Here is an 18,495-nt window from a genome sequence, read left to right as displayed (position 1 = left end):
CTCATTCTCTCTCTCTCAAATAAAAATAAATAAAATCTTTAAAAAAAAAACTAATGATGTAATGTATAGTGATTAACATAACAATAAAAAAGAAAAGAAAAAAAAAAGGACGACTCCAATCAAGGAAACAGCCACTTCAGAAAGTATTTCTAATGTGTATACAAATCAGGAACAGGATTACCAGGCTGTATCAAGTAGCTTGGATAGACCCCAAATGAACACTCCTTTTGGCTGACTGATAAATCATTGATTCTTTCATTCACTCAACAAACATTTATTGAGAACCCTGCTGTGTAACAAGTAGTATCTACAGGTGTTCAGGGTACTGTAGTTGAACAACAATAAAAAAGTTAAAAAAAAAAAAACCCTGACCTCATGAAGCTTACAGCCTAAAGGAAGAAAGTGATGATAAGCAATAGCAAGAGTTAAAATATGAATTATAGTATATGTGAAAAATGCTGAGGAATAGAAATGAAACAAGAGTGGGGGATACGAAGTATTTGGAAGAATGGGTGCTGAAATTTTGACAAAGGTAGTGAGGGAAGGCCTCGCTGAGAAGCCGACTTTCATCAATACCTGAAGGATGGTCTGGATGGATATAGATGTAGATCAAAAATATTGCCGTCTGGATTTTCGAAGCTATTTCTCATTGTCTTCTGGTCTCTGGGTTGCTGTTGAGAAAACTCATGCCTTTCTGGCTTCCACTCCTTTGTTTGTGACTTTTCTGCTCGACCCTTTGGGAGCTTGGAGGATCTTCTGTTCTCCCCGCTGCCATCTGGATGCCTCAGTGACCAGCCTGATTATGTTGTGCATTTCGTAAACTTTTTCAGTCTCTGGTCTTAGGCCCTTCAGTTTGGGGGGAAATTTTTTTTATAATGCTTTTTGTAAATCTTCTGTTTTTCCTGATCTCTTTTACCCAAATTCCCATTAGTAATACTTGGGATGCTCTGAAGCAATTCTCTGAAATTGTTTTTCTTATTGTTTTTCACTCTCTCCTGTCTTTTTGCTCCACTTTCTCAGATTTCATCAACTTTTTCTTCCTCCCTGAATTTTTTTTCTAGTTAAGTAAACTCTGCGCCCAACCCCAAGATCAAGAGTCACATGCTCTACCAACTGAGCCAGCCAGGCACCCCTCTTCCTTCCTGAATTTTTAATTCCTGCTCTCATGATTCCCAGAGCTTGCTCTTGCTCTCCAAATGTTTCCCTTTTCTTGGACTCTCTCATCATTTCTGAGTTTCTGTTTTCTGTTTATTTTGGTGTCTCATGTTAGTGACTTGAATGCAACGTCTGTAAATTCTGGGTAGTCTGCAAATGCATGAGTGAGGCATGGGCATACTCACTGGAAGCTTTCATATATGGGTTGGGCCACTTCACAATGAGGATCAAACAGAACTTGAGCGTTACCCTCAACAATCTATTGGTCCTTTCTCACAGGCCAGTCAGCTTTCCTAGAGGGGTTCCTCCAGTTTCTTGACTGAGGGCCACCCCTTTGCAAACATTCTGTGAGAAGGCACCTCACCCACCCTGCCCTGTGCCTGGTGAGCCAAAATCTAGTCTGTTTGGTTCTACCTCTTTGGTCTTCTGTGGATGTGGAGAGTCAGTTGGCTGAGTGGGATAGAAAGCTTTGGACAGGTTGCAGCCCCATTAGAAAAGAAGGTTCAATCAGGCCTCATGGTTTCCACTCAGTCTGCATTGCTCCCCTCAGAGGGATCTGGTGTCTTGCTTCTGGAGCTTCCCTAGCCCTGCATGTTTTATCTGGAGTTCTCCCCTTGAAGACTCAGGTGTCGGCCTTTTCTTGTCTGGTACTGTTTCCTCTCTCATTCCTTTAATTCTTTGATTTATGCTTTTTTTATTCTTCATTGTCACTTTAATGGAATTTCAGGAGGAGATAGAGACAAATTTATTACCTAAATTGCCTTATTGTAACCAGAAGTCATATTCTATTCTTTTTTGAGTCTCTCCTTCCAAAGCTTACTCTAGTGATATTAGTCTGTTTTCAGCAGATTCTCACAAGAAGTGGATTCGAATTAAATGTCAGGATCTTTGATACCCTGTTTCAGTTATACATTTTTGAATAACAAGTGACCGTAAACATAGTGAATTAGATCAACACTTACTGGCTTTATTCTGTAATTTGGGCTGGGCTTGGAAGGAGGCATCACATTTTGGTTCCATGTGATGGCAGCTGGGGCAGGTCACCTGAAGCTGGGGGTTCTCCTCCCAAGGTGGCTCACCCACATGACTGGCCAGTAGTGCTGGCTATAGAATGGAAGCTTAGTGGGGGCCGTCAAGTCAGGGCTTTCATTCTTCTTCATGTGGCCTCCTCATGTGGCTCAGATGGACTCACAGAAGTTTGGTTCTGTGAGGACGCATCCAAGACCACACATCAAGAGGTCACGGTCTAGGGTGCAAGCACTTACCAAGCCTCCATTTTGCATCTTACTTGCTGATATCTCATCGATCAAAACAAGTCACATGGCCAACCCCAGAGTCAATGTGGGAAGGGACTACACTCCCCAGGGGCATGGATACTAGGCGGTATGGTTCATTGAAAGCCATATACCCCCCGGAACTCTAAAATTCTACAGTGCTATGCTTCTGTTTTTCTTTATGTAACTGACTTGTTCCGTTTTCTTTCTGAAACTGCGGTGTCAGATTCTTTTCTTGTAGATAGTTTCATTTGGTATAAACATTCAATAAATATGTATTAGAGCCACAGAAATATTGTAGCCTTTCCACTTAAAATGTCTCTGAATGGACTATAAAGACTTAAACTATATAGCTTACCCATCGCTATAATGATTGTGTTGTTAGCTAATGAAAAACATGGGCAAAATCACCCTATGGGGTCAAATTCCTAAATATACGTTTCAAGGGAATAAAGTATTGTCTTTTGCTTTAGGCTACCAGAGGTTAGCTTCTTGTCCTTTTGGTTTTAAAATAGTTGGAAATTAGCCTCTTTAACACCTGCCTGGACTCCAAAAAATAAAAGTGAGTATTCATGTGATAACCATAAAGTGCATTCCTTGGAAATTCCAAACAAACATCTCTTGTTACACTCTTTCCAAGCTTGTCCTGACCATTGCTGCCTATGTTAAGACAGAAGTGGGTAAGCTTTTGCTGCGTGTTGCACGAGTCTTGATCTGGGACTGATAACTGTGTTCATTTTGCGTGCAGGGGTTCTCTATCTCCAGTATGGAGATGAAACCAAGCAGCTCAGGATGCCGAATGAAATCACAAGTGCAGACACAATCCGTGCTCTCTTTGTAAGTGCCTTTCCACAGCAGCTCACCATGAAAATGCTAGAATCGCCCAGTGTCGCCATTTACATCAAAGATGAAAGCAGAAATGTCTATTATGAACTAAATGATGTAAGGTAGGTAGTTATGTCGTGTGTGTGTGTCCACCATACTGCATTTAGCATTGCTACAGTGTGTACTGAGTCCTCATCTCTCCATGTCCCCACGAAGGAAGCACAGCTATCTATTACCCTGATTGGCAGGCTTATCTCACCCAGGTGTGAATTCATGATCTGTTTTTCTATAATCCATTTACAAGGTCTGGTTTACAAAAATGAGGACAGACTTCTCCCACATAGATCTTTGCTTATTACCTCTGAGAAGAATATAAGAAGTAACCAATCCACTGTTTAAGAGTTGGGGAAACTGAGGCGCAGAAGGTGGTGAAGAGACTTGATCAACATCATAAGGCCATGTTTGTGACTGGAACTTTCCCAGTTCCTTCTCAAGTGCTTTTTCCCTCAGAGACTGTGAATGTGTTAGGTAGTGATCCCACTGGGCCATTATTTACACCAACAGGTTAGAGTAGAAGCAGGGAACCCTATGTTGTTGTCCATAAGAGAAGAGGCTGAGAAGCATTCTCCGTCTCCAAGTTTTCCTTAAATAGCTGGCCTTCCCAAAAAAATCTCACTTTCTAGGTGGGCTTTCTCTGGGGCCCCTAGGAGAAAGTACCCTCTTATGAGGCCAGGTGGATTCATGCTACTGCAGGGGGCACAGAAATAAAGGCATCTGTATCCACCATGACGGTGTTGTGTCTAGAGCAGACGGGACCCATCCAATCTCTCCCAGCCAAACAGCCTGACAAACCAGCCTTGAATTAGCACAAACAAGGCGTCGCTAGTAGAGCTCCTAGACATTTTAGAACTTAAAAAAGAATATTGAGTGACTAATTCAGCCCTTTTGTTTTATGGGACCAGAAACTCAGATGCATAAAAGTTAAGGGACTTATTCAAGATCCCACAGCCACTTCATTTCCAAGCGCAGCCCCAGACCTGACTGTCCACATCCTTTTGTGAAGAGGTTTTTTTTTTTTTATCCCCTCAGAACGTTCCCACCCAACTGATCTGGTCCACGACTTGGACTTTGGGATCCCTTCCCCAAGGGGAGAGCAGGATGCCCTGTTTCTTCATTAGGAAATTAACAGAAACCACTTTTAAACAGTATGCCTCCAGTGCATAACAAATGAGAACAACTGATAAATACCTCACAATGATCGCAAATGACATATTTAGGTGTGTGCCAAACTATACAAGTAATTTAGGGCTTTCATGGTTTGACGCGTGCCCTAAGGAACAGGTGCTACATCTTTAAAAAGCGTGTTTAAATATTCATGGGTATCAGAAAATTCATGTTTGTTTTTTGAAATAAATTATTAATCAGCCTGTCACAAAAAAAAAAAAAAGAATGGAATTTACAGAGCATGAACTTAAACATGAAGTCATCACATTGTGTATCTAAGGAGTATGTTTGTGGTCATATAGCCCCATGTAGTGTTTTCATATGGGCATGCTGTTTTACAGCTATCTTCTTGAATTTCCATGTTTTGCAGTGAGAGGACTGGAGAGAAATGGTAATAATAAATCCGTATGAAACTACATAAAGCGACTTTTGATTATGGAGTTCAAGCCTGATGAGGTTATTAGGAACAATTGGACCCCACTGTCTTGCAGCCCATGCAAACATTTTTACTTACTTATTTTTTTCATGCAAGCATTTTTAAATTGCATAGAGTCATGATTTTCTAGAGCCTTTCCCAAACCTCAAAGCGTTACTGCTAGGGCTCCCTTCACGAGTTCTCCCCGAGTGTCGCGAGGAAGTTGCAGAGAGAGAAATGGGAGGGAGGACAAAGGGGAAAAGGTGCCCCCAACTTTCGAACTGAGATGATTCTCCTTGATGCAAAGTCAGTTGATAAAACAGATGAAAATAGTGCTTGAGAGAAGACAGGATCCTTTCTTTCAACATCAATAATTTTCAGTTAATATGTTTACATTTGTGAAAGTCGTTTTTTAAAATCTAATTTAAGATGTTTAATGGGAAAGTCATCGATTTATAAGTTTGTCACTAATTTTACTTTTCAGTATTTTGATTTACCTATAAAAATGGATCTAAAAATATTTAAGTGGATAAAGTGTTTTATTTGGTGATGAATATAATGTTTATGCTAGGTGATCCTATGTCTGTCTTTTCCAAAGAATTCTTCTGTCTCTTTGCTTAATGCATAAAATGTCTCAGTTATATTTTATATGAATGGTAGAATGAATTTCACCAACAACATTATATAGATTATCTCTCTCCCCTCCAAAAATGGACCATGTAGATTGTCACTGAAGACAATGGCTTCAATATTCTGAGCCAGAGACAAATTTCCTTTCACATCCAATGTTTTTGAAGTGAGAGTGTATTGGTTAAACATTTAACTATTTCGTCACTCGGTTGGGTTCTTCGTATTTTCCTTAGGGAAATGCTACGGAGAGTTCAGGTTAAAATTCCGTGTTGTAAATGTTGCCATGGTAAATGCAATCTAGGCCTTTACTGTTGGTTCATCTTGGATGAGCCTGTTTCTAAATTAATCATAAACCAACTTCATGTATTTTTAATACCTTCAGAATCACACTAAGTTTTGTTCACTGCTCAAGTAAGGTTTTCATTTTGTTCATATTGTCACTTGTAACCTGCCACCCCCCCAAAGCCACGGCGGGGGTTGGGGGGGGTCCCTTTAGTGAATCCCCATGTCCTCACCTTCTGTGAGCTCTTGCCTTCATAGTAAGCTAGCCCCTTTAATAACAAGGGCTGCATGCTCCCCCTTAAGCTGGCTCGTAACGAGCTACTTGAAGTCTGGAGCAGCCCTGCAAGCTTGGGCTAGTCATTGCTTCAAAGCCATTACTGACAGATACTTAACGAAGGGAAGCAAGACTAGTCCAAGAATCCTCCACTCCATTTAAAACAAAACATAACCCAGTAATCGCAGAGATTGCGATCAGCCCACAGAACGTGTGGCTGCACCTGGAGGAAAGGAATGCATCTCCCTGCACACACGGCCCCGAGCTCCGCGCGCCGGCCTTGGAAGGACGCAGTGTAGACGGGGCTGAAAGTGCGTGGGGTGGCCCTTCTGCTGATAAAAGCTGAATGTGGAGGGAGAAGGACTTCGTAGACATTCCTGTGCTCTTAAATAATTCTAAGGTAGGCTCTGAGCAAGATGTGGGGCTTCTGTCCTTTGTTGTGGTATGACTGACTCCCGGGCTCTAAATGCCGGGCTCAGAAGGAGAAACAGACAAGCAGAAGACTCGATCTGCTGCTATTCCTTCTAAACACTCTGCACGTCCAGTCAGCCCACTTGTATGTGGATGAGTATTTTTAATAGCCACTGTGGAAGGAGAAAAAAGGCATTGTAAAGATGCTAGTTTTGATCTTGGTGGTACTTTTTTTTTCTTCCTGGACTGCAAATAACATTTTCTGTTCCTTGCCGAAAGTGTTTGAAGGAAAAACCATTTTCCTTTGTGTGCATTCATGAGATAAGCAGAAAACCAGGTGTTTGGGCAAAGTAAACTATTAAATATTTAAATATTAACCAAATCTCTTTGAACATCGTATAAGGATTAGAGCTTTATTGTCCCTGAAAGTGTTAGCTTTCCTTGCTCAGATCTTGAAAGAAAGTCCACGCTAACCGATATTTGTGGGTGGAGGACTGCAGGGAAAGACGAATACTTTCCTGAGGAACAAAAACGGGCAAGAAAACTGGAATCACTTTTCTCCTTTTCCTTATTTATTTTTGCCCATTTTATGGTGAAAGAACTTTTTGCCCAGTTGACTGTTGACAACAGTTGGATTGTCTGTTGGTGTCTTTTACCTGATTCTGCAGGGCAGGCAAAAGAAATGGCCAAAGTAAGGCTCCTTTCATCTGCCATAGTCATTGATGTTTTTGATTCCAGGAACATTCAGGACAGATCGCTCCTCAAAGTGTACAACAAGGACCCCGCACATGCATTCAACCACACACCGAAAACTGTGAACGGAGACATGAGGGTAAGTGTTCCTGTTCTATTTTTAATTGTATTCGATAGGTCAGGCCATCCCTTTTTCTGGCACCGTCTCCTGATGCAGTCACACCCCACCACCGGGTTTCAAGGCTTCTCACCGCTCATCTTGTCTGATGACTCATGATTTGTGCCTTGGTAAAGAAATCAGATTTCCCGGATATTTGGGGCAGATGGGCTGAAATAGGGCCCGATGCATCCTCATTTATCTCTAAGCACGGAGTTGAGTTGTGCCCTCACTCCAAGGGGATCCTGAAAATCATTTTCCTAAAAGCATCCTTGGTCCATATGCATTAACTTATTCAGAGGATTTCTTGCTGTTTTTTCTCTAATGAAAACAAAACTAACTTACAAACACCAACAACAAAATCCCCATGTACGATTCCATGTAGAATCTATAAATATTCTTACATCAGCTCTTCCAAGCAAGCCCTAGCATTCTCACTAAATTATTCACCTTCTAATTCACGACTGTTGTATTAAATATTATCAAACCTTATCTGAATCCCGTCGAAGGCATTGTCCAAAAATCTGCACGATGTGGCAGCTGAAATTCTCTAGATTTAGATCATCTCTGAAGATTATCCAAACATTCAAAGCACCCAGGGGTGTTTTGAAGAGAAAAGAACAGGGAAACAGAAAAGACAGATTTTTAAAGTCATATTAAGGCAGGTTCACTAAAAAAGGGACTCAGTTTCTAACAATAGTGCTATTCCTCTCCAGCTGTACCTCCTCCCCACCACACACACAAATTTAGACGATGCTGCACCATTTTATAACCGTCCTTTCTGAGGACTAGCACTCTGCTGGATGCTGGAGTTTAACTAGGAGAAAAGTAAATGAATAGGTCTTCTTGCTAAAGAAGCCCAGGCATTGCCTAGCATCGTAGTTGCATTCCCGAGATGAGGTTGTCTCTGCTTCCCGGACAGAATGTATCGGTTTGCTATTGCTGTTGTAACAAATTAATACACGTTTCCTAGCTTAAAATGACACAGACTTACTGTCTTAACAGTTCTAAAGGTCAGAAGTCCCACATGGTCCTCAGTGGGCTGTAAACTCAGGGGGTCAGCAGCAGAACATCAGCTTTCCTTTCTGGAAGTTCTAGAGAGAATGTTTCCTTTTTCTTCCCCCAGCTTCGAGAGATCACGCAGGTCCCTCGCCTTGCGGTCCCCTCTTTCCATCTTCAGACTCGGCCAAATAGCATCTCTCTCACCCAGCTTCCATTATCACATCTCTAACCCTCCCTCTTCCACATTTAAGGACATTTGTGATTATGCTGGGCCCACCCAGTGCCCCAGAATAATCTCCTTATCTTAAGGTCAACTGATGAGCAACTTAATCCCCCTTCCTTGTGTAGTCAGAGGTTCGGTGGATTAGGAAGCAGACATCTTTGGGGGACCATTGTTCTGCCTACCCTACACGGTGTGTGAGTTTAGGACCAAGAGGCCAGGAGGTCTGATAGAAAGTGCTGGAAGAATTTCTAGGGAATTCTAGACTGGAATATGAGTGATGACGTTGTGGGATCAGAGCCCACACTTTGGGAGGAAAAGGCCTCTTACGTCCTCAGTTGCTGATTTTTTTTTATGTCAGAAATGATGTGTGATTTGAAGTGAAGGCTGTGTTGCTACTTGAGAAAATCTAGGATTTTGAGTCTTATTTTTAGTTAGTTACACTTTAAATGTAAACCAGCACCACGTGAAGACAGATTGAGTCATGCTGATCATGAAACATGGACTGTTACAGGACCCTTGCTTTTTATTATTTCGTTATTCTTTCTTAATGACAATCTTAAGAGTCTTTGTTCTCCTGGATATCTTTATTTTTTTGGTATGTCTAACGCTCAGAGATCTGTTTCTGTTACGTAGAGCCCACACAGGGGCCCCAGCATCGCCTCTGAAAATCTTGTTTATGGCTGGGGAGGACACCTGTTTTAACTCTTAAGCAGATGTGGTACCGACATAAGGACCAGCAGTGTGCACGTAGAGACTCAAATATCAACCATATGGACAAAGCCTATTAGAATTCAGAACGTTTGCTATGGGTTTTAGTCAAGTTGTTCTGCTTTTACTCTTAGACCAGACCCTAGCGATCTTTCTGTGTTGCCCACAGCCTCCTTCCAGCAGCATTTTTTTGTGTGAGGACATCAACTGTTGCCCCCAGATGACAAGACAACAAATGTTCACCATCCAACTCCTAGACACGCTTTTAGGTTTCTGAGAAGACTACTTAGACACGAGAAGTAGAATGTGGTTTTTAAAACCAACGAGGTGTGATCATGCCTGCAATTTGTGACTTGGCCCCTAGTCACAGATTCCAGAAGCTAACAGACATGGCACTCCCTCAGCCTCACCTTTTGGCTGTGGAGGTTGAAATTCTCTCTCCTTCTCCACGAATGTAGCTGCCTTGCCTTTAAAGGGAAGGAGGCTTGGCTGAGCCCGGCCTGGAGCCCAGCTGCATTCCCCCATCACTTATGGTGAACAACAGAAAGAGAGAACAGAGCAAGGATCAATGGCTGTAGACTAAACCAAGCCACATGGTGGGTTTAGGGGAGCTCCCTCCTTCCGTGTGTTTGCAATGTGCGCGTGGCCGTGAAGGAATTTGATGATAACTACTCGCTTGAGTCAGGGACGCAGCCCCGCGCCTGATGTTATTCGCCTTCAACCACCAGCCTCCAGATGCAGCCTGGGACAGCCCGTCCTGCTGCCCATTCGTTATCCGTAAACACGCATAGCAGGAAAGACATTGGTTGGATCGAGCAGAGACGCAAAAATGGCAACACCGGAACTCTTCGGTGGCCTCCGAGACTGTCTTTAAACAATGCATTTAAGATCTTAACCTGTGAAACCAAGGAAAATGGGAGACTCCGAATCTACAGTGGTCAGTTCACCAGAGCAGTTTAATGATGGCAGTGGTGTTACTCAGGAAGCCTGTTAGACGAAAGTATTACCTTGGAGGTTGTGGGCCCCAAAACCTGCACCGAATACATGCCTGGTGGGGAAAACCTGTGTCTAGGTTTTCAGGTAGCGTCTAGCTGAGCCCTTCGGAGGCTTGTCTGTGGACGGAGACTTGCGGTTCTCTTCTGGAACGGAGCACACCCGGCTCCTGATTCTTTGCACGTGGGTGCAAATCTCCCCGATCTAATTTAATCACGTGACTTTTGTTTCCTTACAAAATTAGAGAGTAGCTTTGAAATTTAGTTCCCAAGGGACTGAGCTCACCAGATGGAAGAGGCCCTCTTGCAAAATTATGTATGCACTCACAGGGCTTGTCATTCACAAATGTACAACTCAGAGATGAGCTATTCCATTTGGGGGCTCTCAGAGGGTACCAGGGACTTCCTGTTCACCAAACCCAGTGGCTTTCTCACAGTTTGGGGGCTTTTCCACCGTCCAACACACTTTGAGATGACTTCCTGAGATTTTCTGCTCCCATGATTCAGTTCTTTCCCTCTTGTATGTCTTTCATTTGTACAGCTCCCAGATTTGCGTTTAGAATACCCCCCCCAGACCTGGCCGTCCATCTTAAATTATGTCCTAATACCACAATCAGTCTCTGCCTCCCAGACCTCTTTTATTTCAGCTCTGCCTTTGACACCCATGAATGGTCTCCTTAGAAACCTTGGTTTCTATTTACACTGCCATTTCTAAATGCCTTGCTTACGTTCAAACACATCTCAGCCTGCTTCATTCACTAAGTCTTCTTTCTCCTGCCCCTAAATGGTCGTCAGTGTGCTCAGGTGGACTTCACCAGTGTGTGTGTGTGTGTGTGTGTGTTTCAATTTGCTTTTTTTTTTTAATTTGCATCTTTACACTTGTGGTTTTTATCTTACTGCTGACTTAACCATTACATCAATGTGGATGACCCTTGAAACTATAACGCCAGCCCTGCCATCTCTCCAGACTTCAAGAGCCCAGTGTTCATCTTCCAAGTGGCTATCTCCACATGGATATTCTTCCAGTGTTTCCATTGTATCCTGTTGAAGAAAAAAAATTCTAATCTTTTTTTTTCTTTAAAGTCCCTTTCCTGCTTGCTTTTTCTATGTTTAGACAAGGTAGAGTGACATTGATAGGGGGTGTGTGTGTGCATTTTGAGGGGTGGGGAAGAAGAGATTTAAAAAGTTGAGTTACCAGTGATTCTTTGATTGCCTAACTCCTGTTTCTGAACACATCCCCCAGTCACCAGAGCTGGTCCAGGCCATTGGGCAAGGCCTCTTAACGGATGCCCCTTCTGCCATCCCTGCAACACTGTTCTCATGATAGCTAACTTTTTTGAGTATTTTACTAAGCACTCTTATGAGTGATCTCATTTAATCCCAAAGTCAACATTTTGAGGCAGGTATTGGTATAAGCCCTCCTGTTGACAGCTCAGAACACAGTTGTTTAGGTATGTTAAGAAATTTGCCCAAGACCACACAGCTAGAGAGTGGCAGAGCTGAGACTGAACCCAGGCAGGTGGGCTCCAGATTCCCGGCTCTTAGCAACACTGCTCTGCTGCTCTAGTTTTAGCACTCAGTATTTTTCTAGCTATCAGTCATGCAACAGCCTTTAGCCAGGCTGCCAACTCATCTTACCCCAGTCCAAAAACTGCTTCCCAAGGCATCCCCCTAAGCCCATCATCCCAACGCACAAAGAATAGCACAGGCTGATGGTCAGTATCATCTGCATCCCAACACCCAAGCAGAGCCACTTCACAGTTCTTACTCCGGATTTCTGAAGTGCCTTCTCCCTCCCCACAGATCTGCCTTTCAAAATTCCTTCCATCTAACATACAACAGGACAATTGCCTGATTCCTTCAATAAACCGCTGGCCTGAAAAAAAGTGGGTGGAGACACTGTACATTTCCCAGGTCATGTGCACCATGTTGGGATCCTGACTGGAACAACCAACTGTCAAAGACATCTTTGAAACTCTGGGAAATTTGAACATGGGTTAAGAATCAGGTGATGTTGGGGCACCTGTGTGGCTCAGTCAGTTAAGTGTCTGACTCTTGGTTTCGGCTCAGGTCATGATCTTGAGGTCATGGGATCAAACCCCGAGTTGGGCTCTGTGCTCAGTGTGGAGTCTGCTTTACATTCTTTCTCCCCCTCCCTCTGCCCTTCTCCACTCATTCTGTCTTTCTCTCAAATACATAAATAAAACCTTTAAAGAAAAAAGGAATCAGGTGATGTTAAGGGATAACTGGTCATTCCATTGGGTAAAATAATGGCTTGGTGGTTATGTTTTGCAAAATGAGACTTACTAAGTATTTAGAGGCTAAATGACACGATGAATGGGATTTGCTTAAAAACATCCTAACAGAGTAAACCAAAAAAGCAGACATAGGTGAAACAAAATTGGTAAACTGCGGAAAAATGTCACAGATGGATGATGGGAGTTCATCAGATTTTCTCTTCTGTTTCCGAGTGGTTGAAAATTTCCATATCGAGATGATAAAACATAAAAACTTGTTTTCAAGGCCAAATAAAAGACCACCTACTTGAACGAAGCTTCCCCTAATGCTCTGGCAGAATTCATCTTTCCCATCTGGGGGCATGTGGCATGTTGTTCTGGTGTTATAACCATTTAGATGCATGTGCATCTCATCGGCAAGACTGTAAATTCTCCAAAGGTGCAAACCGTCTCGTGTTTATCTCTGTATCCCTCCCAAAGTCAGCTGCAACGTCTTAACCACGGTGAGCGTAAACCCAGCACGCACAGACTACTAAAACCATAGTGCCGCGATTGCTGTATTATTCATTTTCCGTCATTAACGAGAACCCACTGTAAAAATACCTCTGTTCTCATCACCAGAAATAGTTGCACTTTTCCTGGTTTATTTCTGTCATATGGACACTTTGAATCTTGAAAGTGATCATTTTCCCTCTTTGTGTTGCTACTCTAAAGCTTAGAATTAAATGTGTGGCCCGCCCACAACAAGCGTATAGGCCTTCGCGGCGTGCATTTTGTGTGTTGGCTTCGTTCCTGGCCTCTCTTTTTGGTTTTCCTACTTTCATCTTTTTGTCAGATGCTCCACTTTGACTTGGGGGGGGGGGGCAAGATGGTAATAATTTCTGTGAATTCTATTCATTTCTCTGTGGAGTCAGGAGACAGAGTACGAATAGTATTCATTCTAGACCATTGTTTTTCTGGATGTAAGATAACAGCCCTTTTTGTATCTACACAGCAGGCAATGTGTTAAATACTTTATTACATACTGATTAGTCAATAACTCCACCAAGGGGGTATACTGACTCCATTTTTATCGATGATGCAGCTGAGGGCAATGAGTGTTTCCCAGGCCCACGCAGCTGGTAAATGTCAGACATTGGAATTGAACCCAGTTCTTTCTGATTCTCTCTATTCAGCTGTAGCCTCCCTTCCTTGATATTTCTATTAAAGTTTTTCAAGTTTTGAAATGATGCTCCTAATGAGATTTTAGAGCCCATAAAATATCCTTTCTTAATATTTGTTTCACTTAACTCTGTTATGTGTCTATTTCATAGCAGCTTTTTATATTTAACTTTGTTCCATTTTGTTCTCTTTTGACCAGGCTAAAAAGATACCTCCAACCACCCCCTAAAAAAATGAAAGAAGAAGAAGTATATGTCATTTAGTATGTATATCTAAATGTCTATGCCTTAGAACTCTTTTTTCCATGGGGCAGTGTTCTGGTTGAGAGGAGGGTTCTGGGATTTGGGGAGGGATAAAGTAACCCTGTAGAAATGGAAGAGAAGAGGAGCGCCTCTGTGGCTCAGGTGGTTAAGCATCTGCCTTCAGCTCAGGTCAGGATCCCAGGGTCCTGGGATTGAGTCCCGCATCAGGCTCCCTGCTCAGCAGTAAGTCTGTTTCTCCCTCTCCCTGTGCCCCTCCACCTGCTTGTGCTCTCTCTCTCTCTCTCAAATAAATAAATAAAATAAAAAGAAATGGAAGAGAAGAGAATCCCATAGAAATGGAAGTTTCTGGAAATACTCCTAGCTAATCCTCTTTCAGTCATTCACAGTTCTTCTCCTTGACCCACCACCAGTGACCGTGGTATTAATGACTAGCATTCAAAATATACCAATTCCAGGCCAGGTTCTGCACTGAGCATTGTGCTTGTATTCATTCTCATTTGATTTCCAAAACAACCCAGTGTGAGGGGAATTCTTGTTATCCCCGGTTTTAGATGTGGGAGCTGAAGATCAGAGAGGTTAGGGAACTTGCTCGAAGCCACACAGCTCTTCTGTGTGGAATTGGATTAGGAGCCAGGCAGGCCAACTCCAAGAACTGGCCTTCTTGCTCCCTTTGGTGGTCATGACCGTCCTTCCCCACTCTGCTGCCTTCTCCGTCAGTGTCCGTGTTCCACCCATGTGTGAAGACCTAATTCAAAAGCTACCATCTTCATCAAGACTTCCTTACCTCCTCCCTTTTCCAAGCCTCTCTGAACCTCCCCAGAACCTTGCCTGTCTACCTCCCTCCCTTGGCGCACTCACCTTTTCCTGCCTGCCATGGACACACCTTCAGTTCTTTTTCAACCCTTAGCTTCTTTTGGGGTGAAGTTCCCATTCAGTTCATCTTCCTGCTCCCTGTGTTTCCCTCCAACAATGAGGAAATTCTCCTTAACTGTCTGGATAAAAATGAGGTTCAGCTTCAGCACTTTTCCTGTCACAAACTTTCAGTTAATGCCCTCTTTGCTGAGATCAGTACAATGATTTGTAAATATAAATGGTGAACATTTGAGTTTGCAACACATTCCCGAGCTTATCTCAGTGGTAGTTCCTGACCAAAATGAGAAATAAGAATATCTGTCTGTCCTAACAAATTCCCCATCCTATCAATATAACTTTACAGCAGTTAGTAACCCTCAAGTTTAAGATGAGAATAACAGATTGGTCAGATTGAAACAAGTGATTGTCAGAAAAGCATACATATCTGCTTTTTAAAAAATTTCTTTTCAGGAGTTAAATTCACCTGTGGTACAAAGTAAGCTAACCTCTGGATACTAAATTAAATAAGACAGATCTTGTTTTGCTGTATTTATAACTCAGTTGGACAAATCTTACTTGTAGATTGAGTTTAGTCAGTGTTTTCCTATTGGATACTCCAAATACTCCAAACTCACAAAGTAGGACTGATGACTTTAGACCAGTTAACCTAGCTCCGAGGTTCACCGGTTCACTCACCCAAACATTATGTGCCCGCACCCTTCCTCTGATTCTGGCTCTCGTGCAAGATTCTGAAGATACAATAGTGAGCAAGTGTGGTAACTGCCCTCACACATCTTTGAATCCAGCAGAAGGTCCGAAGTCAATAATCCACAAGTGCATAACCAGTCGTGATACAGACATCTGGATGTTTCCACATCAGTTCCAGGCTCTGTGAAATCCTTGCCTCGATTCTATTATTTGCTTGAGTTAACACAAGGGAACTCACTTGAGTGATGTATCTAATTATGCCCCCTTTATATCATGCTTTTCTGACAGGCAAAAAGATGTTTACATTACCATTGGTAAGGAATTACTCGTCTTGAAATGATTAGCGAGGCAAACACATTTGAATACAGTGGCTATCCAGGACACGGGGGATATTTTCTCCCTCCCTAGCTGCTTCCAGTTGGACTTTATTTTATTTTCTAAGAAGCAAGAAAGGCTAATATACGCACATCTGATATGCAGCTTCCAAGTGATACAAATCTCATCTTTCCTGCTGTGTGGCTTCTTGCTTTTCCTTGCACTTTTTTTTTTTTTTTGTCATTGAGAGGTTATGACAACATGAGCCATATTGTATTTATAAACATCACGTGTTTCCTTGATATGGCTTGCAGTTTCTGCCAGACGGAACACATGGAAGAAACATTTCTCGTTAGCTAAGCATTGGTTTTAGTTATGCTGATTTCCGGGACAGGAAAAATGCCTTCCTACTCAGATTTAACTTTCATAGAGTAGAAACAAAACCTCTGAATGTCCGTGAAATGGTTTTAACAAGGGTGGATACTGCTCCTTTAAACCACATATTTTGACTAAAAGCTTCCTTCTGTAAAAAAAAACCCCAAGCCTTGCATTTAGTCACCATAAAGACAGGCAGAGCTGGAAGCCTTCGAGAGATGGCTGGTTTCAAGGTCTCTGCAAGTCTGGAAAGTTTCTTCTAGAAGAGAAAGGGTCACAGAAGATGTAAGGTAAGAACTGTACCTTTATAACAAAATACAATTTTCAGACTGTTTTTGTCATGCTGTGGGACATTTGCCTTCAACTGAGTCAGGTCTTCCGTATTTCAGTTCAATTCAGTGAGGAATTAAAATTCCAGGTTTTTAATTTTCACTTCTTAACACACTGCTTAGAAGGAAACTTCTTTGTGATTGGCGATAGTCTGTTTTTTAAAAAGCCATTTAAATTATGTTCGGCTGTCTTCCATCTATAAATCCTGTGATAGTTTCTGTGTAACCTTATAATTTAAAAAGGATTTAAGGTGTCAGCATTATCTGCTAGTGCAGATCTCACTGATGTATGTGTTTTGTGACCATTTTCAGTGTTTTCATGAAGATGTTGACTTCACATTTAGTTTCTGAAACAAATGTAGAAAATTTGAAGATGTGATAACAGTGGGAGGGGGACCTGAGTATGTGTCCTTCAACATCCTAGGGAAAATTATTTATTGTTTTTTCCTTGTGAAAAACACTTTCAATTTTAAATTACAAATAGCTCTTGTGTCTCGGTTTTTACTTTTTTAAAAGAAATATCATTGTAAGCTTTATGAGTAACATTTAAAACTTCTACAATTTTATATAACAGATATAATCCTATTTTATCAGGCTTAATGACTGCTTGAAAAAAGGCTTTGGCAGAAATTATATGTACTTGAGATGACTATTTTGTCTTATTCTTGCAATAGTTAGGTCACAATATTTTGCATTTTTTAAAAAGGAATTCTGTAGAGCAGTGTCCTTTTAAATCAGTCTGTTTCCCTTTAAAGGTTCACATGTGCATGGATCTGCTTATCCATATTCCTGTGGATACCTTTATCCCGATTCGGAGATGAGTTCATGTGCATGAAAAGTTGTTATCTAATGTGGTCTCAATAATATGTATTATTTCATGTAGTCATCAGAATAACTCGACTTCATAGGTACAAGTAGACTCATTTTTTGATTGGAAAACCGAGGCCAAAAAATTAAGAAGATCACACCATAGCAAGTGGCAAAGCTGGAGTTCAAACCCAGACCAACTCTCTTACCAGTAGCCAGGAACTCCAAGTCTGGAATCAGATACAGACAACTTAATTTGAAAGGAATAATTACAAATAAGCAATGCTTTTTTAACTCAAGAGAAATTATTTTGTACACTTTTGGAGGGTTTTTTTTTTTTTTGGTTGGCTGGTTGGTTGGTTGGTTGGTTGGTTGGTTGGTTGATTGGTTGGTTGGTTGATTGGTTGGTTGGTTGGTTGGCTGAGATACAGTGTAGCATCCAAAACCTAGTATCAGACTGGTTGTCTTTCCAGAGACTTGATGACAACTTCCCCGGCGTGAAATGAGAATGGTAAACAGTACATAGCGTGGGGAGAGTTTTAGGCAAACTACCCTTTCCTCTTTGCTCCTTCCTTCTTTGCTTCATGTGCTGTGTTGCTGGAAAACTGTTTTCGTGGCCCCAGAGCAGGGAGCTTATTCGTGAGCTCGATCTGGAAGTGAGAAAATGTCTTTGAATAGAGAACTGCCTACATGTCAGGCTCCAGCCTGTCAGACTTTCGGCGGAGCCATTGGGAGGAGGACAGGAAGAACATGGAATAACGTCGAAGGTGGAGGGTTCTGGAGTTAGCACAGCTAGTGGAGCTAGCATCGGGACCAGGGACTGGGGCTCTCCCTACCCCCTCCCGGAGACTGAGGCATCCACTCGGCCACAGAAACATCCCAGTGACTTGTGATGCGACGTAATTATTGCCAACAGAGTCAACAGGAGATACAGCTGCTCATAGCAGCCCTGCGCTTGGGCTTTAGGACCAACACAGCTAGCGTCCAACCCCATTTCTGCATAAAATCCAGGGCTGGTGAACAGCCAACTCAACTGAAAGTCCATTGGAACAGGACCTTCCTTTGGCAGGTAGTGGGGTCATTCCCAAAGAGTTCTGTGCCAGTGCTGGAGAGTTCGGGAGAGGTTTACCCTACAATCCCTGCCCTTTGATATCCAAACCACATCCCTTTTCTTGGCTCTTGT

General features: G+C 42.3%; 1 protein-coding gene across 13 annotated transcripts in view; it reads left to right on the top strand.

The window, feature by feature from the left end:
• The window catches only part of KIAA1217 (KIAA1217 ortholog), a 288,616-nt gene that overhangs the window by 188,609 nt on the left and 81,512 nt on the right, over window positions 1-18,495 (top strand). For 12 of the 13 annotated variants that reach the window (XM_054507338.2, XM_045874280.3, XM_054507339.2 and 9 more), the window contains 2 exons: window positions 3,178-3,376; window positions 7,229-7,322. In XM_054507338.2, the coding sequence (XP_054363313.1) occupies window positions 3,178-3,376; window positions 7,229-7,322 (293 nt within the window). Of the gene's footprint in view, window positions 1-3,177; window positions 3,377-7,228; window positions 7,323-13,911; window positions 16,467-18,495 lie in introns of those variants that run through there. The other variant, XM_045874285.3, reaches the window with a different exon arrangement.

The sequence above is a fragment of the Mirounga angustirostris genome, unplaced genomic scaffold, assembly GCF_029215605.1.
Source record: "Mirounga angustirostris isolate CCGP_5_RB_7025 unplaced genomic scaffold, mMirAng1.0.hap1 SCAF_5, whole genome shotgun sequence".
NCBI lineage: Eukaryota > Metazoa > Chordata > Mammalia > Carnivora > Phocidae > Mirounga > Mirounga angustirostris.
Note: the sequence above shows the minus strand (reverse complement) of the source record. Positions and strands in the feature narration are given on the sequence as shown.